At 39.9% G+C, this 12608-nt stretch overlaps 1 protein-coding gene across 3 annotated transcripts in view; it reads right to left on the reverse strand.

The window, feature by feature from the left end:
• LOC146647809 (guanine nucleotide exchange factor VAV3-like) overlaps positions 1 to 12608 on the reverse strand; it is a 49507-nt gene that overhangs the window by 13871 nt on the left and 23028 nt on the right. For all 3 annotated transcript variants that reach the window (XM_085389308.1, XM_085389307.1, XM_085389309.1), the window contains exons 15-21: positions 10294 to 10403; positions 8317 to 8418; positions 7735 to 7826; positions 6309 to 6352; positions 5304 to 5328; positions 3804 to 3934; positions 107 to 172 (exon numbers count right to left, since the gene is read on the reverse strand). In XM_085389308.1, the coding sequence (XP_085245434.1) occupies positions 107 to 172; positions 3804 to 3934; positions 5304 to 5328; positions 6309 to 6352; positions 7735 to 7826; positions 8317 to 8418; positions 10294 to 10403 (570 nt within the window). The remainder of the gene's footprint in view (positions 1 to 106; positions 173 to 3803; positions 3935 to 5303; positions 5329 to 6308; positions 6353 to 7734; positions 7827 to 8316; positions 8419 to 10293; positions 10404 to 12608) is intronic.

Raw genomic sequence — 12608 nt, forward strand, 5'->3', positions numbered from 1 at the left:
CTGCAATATAAAAGCACTACATTCTTCTGCCAAAACATCAATACACTGAATGCATTGTAATGATACTAAATTTGTCTTATTGATCACAATAAACATGCACACTTACACACGGGCAAGGCCTCACAGCATCGCTTGGAAAGAAGCCAATCTTGCTTGTAGCCAGATTTTTGCCCTGCAAAGGCAACCGCTTGTTAATCACATTATATTTGTCTGGGAGCAACTGCACCTCTCTCTCTCTCCTTCTCTTCCTTTTCTCTTCCCCTCCCACTCTTGCCTCAATAAATCCTCAGCAATTAGCACACAACAAGCACTGCATCTAATTTGTAGCCCGAGTTAATTATGGTTCAAACTCTGCCGGCAGTTAGATTTGTACTGCATCAAAACAAGAGCCTCGTTTAACACTAAATAATGGATCTTATTCTGGTCTTTGAATATCCAAACAGCGTGATCTCTTGGGTTGGTGCTAAAGACTCACAATTGCATTTTAGCTAACCCGCCTGAAGCAACAGGCTTTATGTGAAATCATTAATTCCTCCAGCAAACATGGAGTAACAGACTTTTGTTCTCCAGTTAAATAAACCAATTTGGTCAAACAAATTACTTGTTGTTGTTTTTTTTACATAGACTTGTCTCTACTTGGATTGTTTAGTTTATTGTATAACCTTGTTTCTCTATTATGTACATTGTCTGGCAGACAGTAATAAGAATATGCATCAGCATTAAGCTGAAGATAATCTGAGTTTCCAGTTCCAAGTTAGAGGTCAATTTGAAGTCCATTGAGCCAATCTGAGAAGACGTTGAGTGGTGAAGGCATGTGGAGCTCTTCATTCGCCTTCCTGCCCCATTTATGCTTTCCTACTCACTCCTCCTTATTAGAGTATAAAATGCTTTTTGGGACCGTGCAAGCCCCGAAAGTAACTAGATTGGAAAGCAAATCTTTACCCATCTCCATGATTCATTCTGTGTAATAACATTTCATCAAAGGTTTTTTGAGAGCCCTTCTCTATTTGTTATGCTTTCGATAAGCGTATGATAAAGATTAAACTTATTACTCTGTTGGCATAAACAGGCAGGAGCCAAGGGATCAAATGAAATTACAGTGATTGATTGTATTGTTCTGCCAGTGGGATGGGGGATAATTGCCTTCTGGGTAACAGGGGATATGAATTCTCAATGTTCTGTAATTCCATCCTCTGGCGCCACTGGGGACATTGGAGATTAAAGATACCCTGTGGAGTTTTCATTGTAAGCAAACATGACTTTGTTAGGATTCAGGGTTTCTTTCCAAAATGTAGTGTGTGACTGTAAGACCTCACAAACTTACTGAAAACAAAACCTTCTATTCCTTCTTTTATTATAGGTATCACAGACCTCTTCTTCAAATGTAAAAAGTAACAGAGGCAAAAATAAACATTTTGAGGCTATATAGTTAATAATAACAAGAAGAAGAAGAAGAAGAACAGAATAAAAGGCTGATCGACATAGTGTTGAAATGAATGAGCGTGGTTAACTGATCCTTGCTGCATGCAGAATGCCAGATAACCAGAGGAATTTATCCCATGGAAAACTAGGCCCACATCATTATTCAAAACAACCACCTTTAGCTACAGTAACTCAAAATAATCATTTCTGTGTGACTGATCAGTTTCTCACATTGTTGTGAAAGAATTTTGGTCCATTCTTCTTTACAGTGTTGATTTTGTTCAAGCATTCATTTCATCTGCTCTCCCTTATGTAGCAGGCTTGTCAGAGAAAAACGTTCTCCAAGTGTGACAATATGGTGCATTTTTATGACTGAGCAACAGCCTCAGACATAAACTGGTTCATCCCAAGGACAGAACGCCCAAACACAGGGTAAAAAACAGTTTATGAGCTGAGTGCAGTGAGGAGTGTTTGGACGTCTACATAGCAGAAACCAAACAGGGACTGCACAAATGCATGGCACAACATAAGAAAGCCACCTTAACAGGACAAACTTCAGCTAGGGTGGCCGTAGTTCAGGTGGCAGAGAGGTGACCTCAGAGTAAAGATGGACAAAGATGGACAAAGATGGCAGATGGGTTGAAAGAACAGTAAAAAAGGCCATCTACATCCACTGTGAATGATCAGCATTGAACACAGGTGATGGCTTACGACACCAACTATCAGCCACCTGCAATCCAATTCTGAGATCCCTTCCCAAGTACGTCAACCCCTATTCACACTATGCCTAAGGTGACCTCAATAGCTCATGTGATGCTGGAGTGGGACAATGTCTTACAGTGGTTTCACCTGTCAGCCCCGGTGACAGGAATGACTCATGCCTTTTTTCACACTTTGGCTCACAGAACACACCTCAGAACCTCCTCCAACCCCTCTTGGATAAGAGGCAAAAAAACCCCTAAAGAAGTCCAGTTTCTTTCTTTTCAATTTCTGAAGGCTGCCAATACCAGGATGCCAATGAATCTACACAGTCCTGATAGATGATAAACTTCCGTAAAAGAATTTCTTGAAACATGCATTCACACCACTTGAAAACTTGTACAGTCATATTACAATAAGGTTGATTACAATAAGGCGGGTGTTGATAAACCTGGAAACTGCTTGTGTAGCCACTTCTCCCTGCTTTCATAGAGTGCTTTAAAAAATTCTGTGTCAGTGCATGTGTGGAAACCAGCTTCATATTTAAACCAATGGAAAAAAAATGATACAAACATAACAGGAATCCGCTTATCAAATACTGCTCCACTGTTGGTTATAAAGTCAACAGGACAGCTTTTAGTTAAGCTATTTACATTATCATTATGCAGAGCTCAGGAATACACAAATGTGTTTTATCAGATAATTCCTGTGATTATCCCCTTCCAACATGCAGGGTTACCATGGTAGCAAACAATGCAGTGCCATCAGGTCTGTGGCATGACATTCTGGTCGCTGCTCTATCAGCTTACATGAAGTCTCATGGCATTCATGTCCTCACCCTCCACTATGTGCTCTGTCACAACAGAGAGAAACATGAAGCACAGGAAATCGGGCTAACTGCCTACTTCCAGCTGCGCTGTTGGCAAAGACTGCAGTACGATTGGACCTGTACCAGAGGAGAAGGATGAGGCTTTAGCACCAAAATAAAGCAGAGTGAGAAAAAGCTAAGGAGGCTGCCGGAAGACCCCAGATAAATCGCCATCCCTTCAAAAATAGAAAAGGTCAAATGCTCTCAACCGCTGGCTGACCTCGTGAGATGGTTGTTAATGTGCCGGTCCCCGAGGTTGCACACCACCATTAGAACGTCCTCCAGAGCCTGAGCTGTATGCCGTTTTATTGTTTCGCCGTGGCAGTCAATTAATCAAGTGGAGCCACTAATTGGTTAGATCATCTGATGTAGCCTCTAATTCAATCTAAAGAGTGAAAGAACAGCCAAATAACCCGTTTGTAATGTAACAGGGGTCCAGTGAAGCTCATACAAATCTTCAGCTGATATTTTTAATTGGAGCTGACCTCATCATACTGTCACATTTGCGGCTCACCTGATAGGACACCCGATGTGATGAACAACAACAATGCAATTAGTGATTTATAGCAAACGGCGGCCAAAGGGAGATAAATTGTTGAAGTCACCACATTAATCTACATTTTTGAAAGCTTTTCTGTCACCTAACGGCATCATCCAGCATTAAAGGAAGATGTAACATACAGCACAGATTCAAAGTCATGACAGTGCAAAGACATTGCGTGCACCACACCAAACCTAGTCAGCCATAACATGTTACTTTTTCATAGAGTCACAGATGTTGAGATAAAACAAGGTTGAGCTGAGTGACACGCACCTGCCACCAAGAGCTGTGCAAGTCGGCAAACATCAGTTCAATGATATCCCCCACGTGAATGCTCAGTGGGGGCGCACACTGAGAAGAGGGGATGCCACTGTAGTCTCTGATCACAACCATCCTGGGCAAACCTAGCAGACAGGGAGCGTAAAGACATTAACACTCAAAATTAGAAACATTTTGTGTGACTTTTTTGAGCAACATAGAGAACTAATACATTGTGATCATTCATTTTATTTAAGGGATATAAATAGTGCAGCTACATGACCGAGAAATGTCATGAAAAAGGTGCTTTTGGTTGATTGCTCAACAAGCAGACCTGGGCTATGCAGTGAAAGATATGAGAAAATACACCTTTTTTTTGGGGAAATTCAAGTGAACCACCCATTCCATCATTTTATCCACTTTCACCACTAAAATGCCCAAAATAAATTTCCTGTATTCTTCTTACCCTGAAGGTTTAAGCACATTCTCTAACCTGATGTGTAACAGGTACATAACTGCACAATTGATGACAGTGGATTCTGTCAATTTTGATAACAGCCTAAACCATCATACTGTCACTATTCTCAAAAGCAACAATTTGCCATTGCAGGAAATTCATCTCTTTGATTCCTGAATGGCTCAGTACCAATCTTTCCACGGCATGGCAGACAAATACAGCCATGAGCACGGGGCTAAGGCTAAGACTAAATACCCCTGCCAACTTAAAAGACACAGCCACTTACTCTCTCCTGACTCACACATCTAGACTTCTCAGTCGCATCTCCCTTCCAGCCACAACTGCCTTGCAAACCAGCCTGGGGAAACTATTAGCTGGCTCTGACCTCAGATGAATGGAATATCTCACATTCATGTTTTTAATAAGAACAATAAGCACAGATGTCTTTCTCATAAAGGCCCTTATGGAAATTGATTTATCACAAAGGCACAGCTCAGCAGTTGAGGCTGAGGCATATAGACTGCTGGAAGTGTTTTTCTGCCGACATTTCTCCTGCCATGGTTCTCATAATGATTCCACCCACACCAATTCATCTCGGTGCTGTCTAGAGTTTAAGCATCACGGCATGAAGTGAGAAAGAGGTTTCTGTGGTCTGGTTAAGGATTTCTTCTGCATTCTATTATTCATTGGTTATTCTTGCTTAAGTATATTTGTCAAGAGGAAACTGTTGCTGTTCATTACCTCCCTTTAAACACTGCATGCATGTGAGCAAAAGAGATTTGAGTATTTGTGCAGAAGTGCATTTCTAAGGATTTTTTGTGGCCAAAAAAAGAAGCATTTCAGTTGAGTAATATGTGATCAAAAGCGAATCACAGCATTGAAGGGTTAGCTTTAAACCACCCTCTATCTGTTACAAAACTCACTCTGGCCTGTGACTAACCATCTCCTTTTCATCCTGTCTGCGTTTCTGTTTTGCTACAGAAGTGAGATGAAAGAAGCTTAAGAGGTACCACGTAAAGCCCTTAGCAGGTTCACAAAAGTGGTCAAGCCATACTGACCTGGGTCCGCTGGTGTTGTGTTGTCCTGTGAATGGAAAGAGAAAGCAAGATGCAAGAGAGAGAAAAGAGCATGAAACCAAGAAAGGAAGAAAGAAATATGGAGGAAGGAAAAGATTGATAAATATAGAGGTAGAGGTTTCTTACTCCCTGTGTAGGATCAGCCTGACCTGCACAGTGAGTCACATTCTTAATACATCATTCTGTGAGTGTTCTATTTTTAAGGTGGTTAGTTAAACAATATGAAAAGTTAAAGACGGAAATCAAGAGTAAATTGTCAAGGTTTCATCTTTTTAGTATAATAACCAAATAAAAACTGTAAAAGACATAAATATTGTATTATTTTATCCTTGTTATGACTACAATAGATTGTCTGCAAATTATGTGGACACAATGTCTTTATTCTGCAATTGCAGTTGAAGAAGGAGAATGAAACTTGGCCATTTAAGGATATTTTTGAGGATTTTCTGCATAAACAGTTGGCTGTTACGTGCCACAGATTTAGCTATGGACTCCTATACTTCTTAATTGAGGCTCTGTTTCAAAGTTGACACATAAAGACTGCCATCTAAATAGTCAATAAAGACTAAACTGGCGAGATACACCAGCTGCTGTGATTGGACAGCTGTTACATGCTAGTGCTCTGCCTTGTATTTCATTCAAATTGTAGGCGCTACACTCTGTACAAGTCTTTCAATTAAGGAGAGTCTTTAAATCAGTGTAATGTTGCTGCAAGACGAGGAACAATAAAATTACCACTTAAGCAAAGTTTTCAAAAGGGAGTTGACATTTGTATACCAACATCTTTTATCAACTTAACAAGTGTAAACTGTTCACTAGTATGACCAACTCACTGGAATATCAGTTTACATGGGCACAAAATCATTCCTCACTTATATGTGTCCATAGATGAGAGTGCTTTTGTGCTCGGCGCTACAGTTCATCTGTCTCCATAATTATGTTAGCTTAAGTGTCTAAGTCACAGAAGAGAAACAGACCGGGTCTTACCTTGGGTCTCAACTTGACAGGCTCTGCAGTGAGGTGAAGAACAGCTACAGTGAGAGGAATACAATATGAGTGCGTGGTGGCTTTCTGACATGCAACCTCAGCTGTCAACCTCTGCTAGCCCTCATCATGCCTCTGAATGCATAAAGACCACAGCACTTCTGTTAAGAAGGCTTGTCAAAGGCCTCAGCTAGCTTTAGCCAGCCTGTGCATTCAAGGAGAGTAAAGAACTCAAACTACAGCACCAGAATGGTGACACAGGCCCACAACTAGACATAGGAATAAGATTCAGCAAGTACTAAATGAAGCAAACAATTATATATGTAATATATATAATTATATGTAATATAAATATTTGTAATTTGCTACTTTGTTTGCTACTTTGCTACTAATACAGAATTTAGATTTTCCTTCAGGGAGAAATAATCTGTACCTTTTCAGAGGAGTAACAGTGTGTGAAAAACTAAGTACATCGAATTAATCGGTAGCCTTTAGAGCTACCTTTAGCAGCAACAACTTTAAATGACTGGTTTATCTCACATCATTGTGGAGGATTTTTGGCTCCCTGTTGTTCACAGCATTATTTCAGTTCACTGAGATTGTGCATTTCAGTCAGGTTGAGGTCTGCACTTTGACTGGGCCAACTTCATTTCTTATTCAGCCATTCTATTGGAAATCTGCTCATGTTCTGGGGATCATTGTCCTCTTAGATGACCCAGTTTTGGTCATTTCATCATTTTCATCAGCATTATGGCCAAACATCTCCATCTTGTCTGTCCAAAGGATACCGCTCCAGAAGTTACAAACCTAAGCCATGCTGCCATGTTCTTTTTAGAGAAAAGGTGCTTTTTCTTGTCAACTCTCCCAAAGGAGCCATACTCATTTAGTCTTTTCCAATCGTAAAAAGGTGATGTGTCTCTGAGATGTGTCTCTTGGGGTTCTGTTTTGGGTTGGGTTTGTTTTTTCAAAATTTCTCTTGGGTATTAAACGGTCTGATCTTGACCTTGAATTTGCCACTCCTGAGAAGATTGTGGCATTGTGTTAAGACAAAGATGATGAGTTAATTAAGTTCCTTTGATTAGCAGCAACTGGCTTCTACTTTCTCTCTTAATTCTTATAGCAGCAGTTTAGGTGTACTTAGATTTTTCACATGACTGTGAAAATCCACATGGCTGTAAATTTTCTATACAGTTGCAAATCTGGTACGAGTGTTTTATACCAGAAAAAAACTCAAAAGAGTGACCAAACTGTTAAAAGGACTTTCTCTAAGGAGCACAAATGTGCTCAGTCGACTTCATGGGTTTTTTTGCCTTTTAGATGTTTATATTTTGTGTGTTTTTAATCAAAACTGTGGCATGATGGTGATGACAAGGGTCACCCAAAATGTGGGATTGAGCAAAACAATTGGTTTGAGAGGTTTTTCTCTCACCTGTTCTCCCACAGACTCCCAGTCGACCCAGACACTCTTTATGAGCCCCCAGGCCACATTTTAGACAGAGATAACCCTGGTTAAAGATGCCCCTGGAGACAACACAGAATATATTTCATGTACAACAGCGCCCTTATAAGAAACACACTGACATTTAGAATTTGCTCTGAACACCCTCAAGATAAGAGGAATGGTACAGCACGTACCATTCAGCTTTAAAACTGATGATTTCTGTCAAACACTGAGATTCAGTTCAGTATCATGTTCTTGATAAAATAATACTACTAACAATTAAACTAAGCTCATTTCAAAATAACCTTCTTTTCCCCAGAAAAAGTGACTGAAAGCCAAAATATATAATGGGTCATTATGTTCCTTCATGCATTCAATGGAAAAAAGATTTGAAAGTTATCTTAAGAGAGATATCAGTGAAATAACACATGATGGTTTGCTATCTTTGAGCTATTCATGTAGTTCGAGTTCATGGCAACCCTGTTTCAGGTACACAAGTGTTTGAACTTCATCCCAAAAACATAATCATCTAAAAAAAAACAAAAAGAGCTCACTGACAATTAATCTTACCTAAGCAAAAGATGACAGAAGCTGCAGGAAGTGATCCTTTCAAACGTGTGCATCTTAAAATGGTGGGAGTTGTGGGTGGCCTTCTCCGGTCGGATATTTGATCTAAGACAAAGAAAAATGAGCAAAACGTTGCTTAAACACTAAAATGAACTAGCAGCTCTGCATGGTTGTGCTTAACCAGAGCGCGTTAATGCTAACAAGCATGCATGTGAATATGGTTACGATCACAATGCTACCATATGCTTTGCGGCTTTCATGTTTACCACAACCTCTATTGTAAGCTGTTTCACATATGAGTGTTCTGAAAATGCTGAAACAATCAGGTTAGAGCTTGTCCAAAGTTGTCCTTCCTCACATGTAGCACACAGTAGAAGCTAGCACATGTCAGCCACATTATTACTGAAATATTCTGTTTTTTTAGCCAAGTACTGGCCAGTACTTGAATGCTGTGACCACAACATTGCCTGCATTACTTTTAAATTGAACACCTGACATACTTTGTTTGAAGAAGTCGACAGGTTAAACCACCTAAAATGGTTCCCATGCACCTTTTTCAGGTAGGCTTAAAAAAAATCCAGAGCTGCATTGAATATGCACAAACAGCTTTAGTTAAACGTGTGAGGATGCTAATATTTGCTAATTGTCTCTAAACACAAACTACAGCCCCAGGATCATGCTGCTCATATGGCTAAAAACATGTAAGAACTACGTTTGTATGAGTGGGCGTCTCAGTAGTGGGAACAATTTTCTTCCTGTTTACTCAAATACAATTCATTCTTAATAATTTCTTCATCAACTAAACAGAGCAACTTTGTTGGGGAAGAACAATCTTTAGTTTATTCCTTCAGCTGATTGAAATAAAAGCAATTTTACCTACAGTGCACGCATCCGAATAAATGAAGAGGACTTGAATGAGCCCAGGCAAATCTAATTTTGATCTGCATGTGTGTATCTGCACCATGAGAGGTGGAAACGTGAATAGCAGGAATAGGCAGCCTTTCTGGAACGTGAATAAACACACAAAACATTTTTGTATTAAACACGCCATCCAGAAGCCACTTAGACTGAGTGCTCCCATAAGTGAGTCCTTCATCAAAAGCCCACATCCTCTTAGGTAGGTACAATTTTCACTTTTTGAATTGGCCCCTTCTGGTGTCATTACTCAATGCACAGAGGCACAAGTCGCTGTTTTCAGGTGCAAACCCTGCCCGTGCGGCAAAACAGTTTTAAACCTGGGGTGAAAATGGATACAGCCTTTTTTTTTTAATTTTGGAAATTACACATTCAGTTTTTAGTGCCAGGGGCTTAATGGTAATGGAAGTGTAGAAATTCATACGTCACTGCATAAAGTTTAAGTTCAAGGAAAGACAGAGAAGTACTAAAACTGCACATTGTGTACTGTACAATTTGCATTGCTGGTACAGTAAACATATCAAGAATACTTTCACCGAGAAGTTTATTTAGAAAGGCCACAGCATACAGTTGGGTTTCACATATATATACAACCCCAACAAAAAAACATTTGTTCAGTCAGAGTGTGATGTCAAAACAAGACAGTATTCTTCCAAATCAACATAAAATAGGATGTGGATGGGATATCTGCCCGCAAAAGCTTCCTACTGTTACAAAATAATATGAAAGATATATCTCCATAAAGCACTGATTTGAAAAACCATCGAGGCAGAGTGACTTCTTTGTAGTTCTGCAGCTCTCTGGAACAGTTTATGTGCAGCTGTATATGTGTGTGTGAGTGTGTTATCTTACTGTTGTCAGCAGTGTGTGCTTGGTAACAGCTAAGACCTGATCAAACAGTGCACATGAAAGAGTCAACACCTCTTTTGGCCTTGGAATAACACACATGCAAACAAAGACAAATAAACAGCGTACACACCCACGCATAAGACCAGTGTGATTACGTGTCTGCAGCACGGCTACCAAACTGTCACCGCTGTGGTGTTCATGTCTCTGTATACTTACATGGCCATTTCAAACTGATCCAGCCACTTCTTCTTCAGCTCTCTGGTCTTAAAAAAGAGTTCAAAGCCCGTGTGCCCCTGCTGGTGTGTCACATAGAACCCGTAGCACCACTGTGGGGTTCAAGAAGAAGGAAATAATCAAATTCACTGGTGTGTTTTGTTTTCTTTTTCTTTCTGATGCATTTTGGGTGCAGAAGCATTTATGTGTGGGGCTAAACTGACTAAATGTATACAGGAATAATTACCTCACAGAATCAACACTTTCGTGGCGGGGGACACAGTAGTTTGGTTGGTGAAAATCTTTCTTCACAGCAAGAACAAACTTTTCATCTATGTCATAAATCCCCAATACCATGACAGGTTGTTGCAATGTAGTTATCCGTTTAACTGTAAATAGTGCATCGTGCTCTGTAATTGGGATGGATGCATTGTCTGAAATACCAGAGAATGACTACTGAGCTACTGGCTGTTAAAACAGCTGAATAAAAACCTTCAGGGAAAATAAAATACACCCAAGTAAACTCTGAGTGACTCCATCCGATGCTGTTGTTTTACTGGTTATCATATATTCCAGTTTGTGAGTTTGTATTCAAGTTAGGAATGCAGATGCCCACACGGTCTTTTGTCAAGCTGAAATTATTGTTTACCATACGATAATAATAAAATAGCGCTTCATTTTTGGAAAACATGTTTATAGGCCTTTTTTTCTTTTTTATGAAAAAAACAGGACAATTTTTACATTATTAAATATGAAACTCAAGTCGAGAGACAGTCACCTTAGCTTCAGTTAGTCTACACTAATTTTTTAATTTAGACTATAATTCAATTCAATTTACTTATATGCCATCTGCTGCAACTATAGTTCTGACTATACATTCATACAGTACTTTAGAAACCAATGCAGGCACAGTGACACCGTCTGCACATTGACAGACCTCGGGGGTCCAAACCTGCCCAATAAAGTCCTTGGGGCCCCTCTAGTGAGACCAGTGACACTTGAGTTGTAAGTTACACAAACCCATACAAAGTGGCAATGAAAAACTAAAGACTCATATTGCTGATAAGCTGCAGTGTGAGTTCAATCGATTCAGCTCCCAGTAGTTGCTTCTAAGTGAGGACGATGGGCAGGTCAGACTTTGAGAACTACCCCTTATCTCGCTTTAAAACTAGCTTGTGAAGCTGTTTCACTCAAAAACTACAAATACGTTGGAAATGTGTTGAGGACACTGTGTGCTCACAGTCGTTGGTGATTTCCCTGATCCATTTCTGCACCTACAGAAAATGTCTCTCTTTTCTTTTTTCTATTTTGCCTCTGCAATCAAAGACAACCATGTTTGCACTGTTATAACTATAGCTACATTTATCTATGATTGTACTGCATGTATGTGCCAGTGCAAGTACAAGTGCAATTTTTTTGTTTTCATGAAAAAGCAAAGTCACTTGAGCCAAATGCCCCCCCCCCCCCCCCGTCAAAGTTGCCTGTCCAGTTCATGTGGTCTGTTGCCAAGCTTGCACATGCAAGGAAACCTCTTGCTGTGAAGTGACAGTGCTAACCACTGCAACCAGAAGTGCTACAGACACAGTGCTTCTAGTGTATGTGATAAGTCGATCAGGATTAGCTTCATATCTGCCATACAGACATAAGAGTGGTGCCTGTACTGCAGTATAGGGGAAATAAACCCATTCACCAAAATGCCAAATTCTTCCTTTATTGTTCCATCACACACGAGCCATGTCTAAAGAAAATAAGCACATTAAGAAATGGGTGCTATTCCTCGTCACCAGCATTTATGCCTTGTATCTGACCAAGACAACTAAGGGCTTACTGAATCATGGTAATCTCAAAATATCTAAAATACAGTCTGGGTTTAATTTTATTTAGCATCATTTTGAACCACCTTGTAATTTGTAATCTTGCCAATCACACATTTCTTTTAGTTCAAACAATGACATGACAAGATAGACAAAAAGAGGAAGACCACAGAGAAAGGTTTAGAGAAGCAGTGACAAGAGGACAAGCAGATTGTTGGTGTGACAGAAGAGAAGAAGATGATGAAGGTGGAGAAGAAAAAGACAAAGAATGACAAGGCAAAAAGAAATGCAGACACCACCCTTCTAACATAAAGCCATAACGCTTTTATCAGTCTCCACTGACGTCTTTGTGCCAAGATGGCTGCCACCAGCCTCACAGATCAGTGCATCAAGAGAGCAGCAGCAATAAGATTTTAACACGTGCTCTGCACAGAGAGTACTGAATGACTTAAGCTGTGTTAACATTGAGACAGAGCGTTCTTAGAGAAACTAGAAAGCTTCGGA

This window comes from Rhamphochromis longiceps, linkage group LG18 (genome assembly GCF_057381845.1).
Source record: "Rhamphochromis longiceps isolate RC_006_pf linkage group LG18, R_longiceps_female_GT1.1, whole genome shotgun sequence".
NCBI lineage: Eukaryota > Metazoa > Chordata > Actinopteri > Cichliformes > Cichlidae > Rhamphochromis > Rhamphochromis longiceps.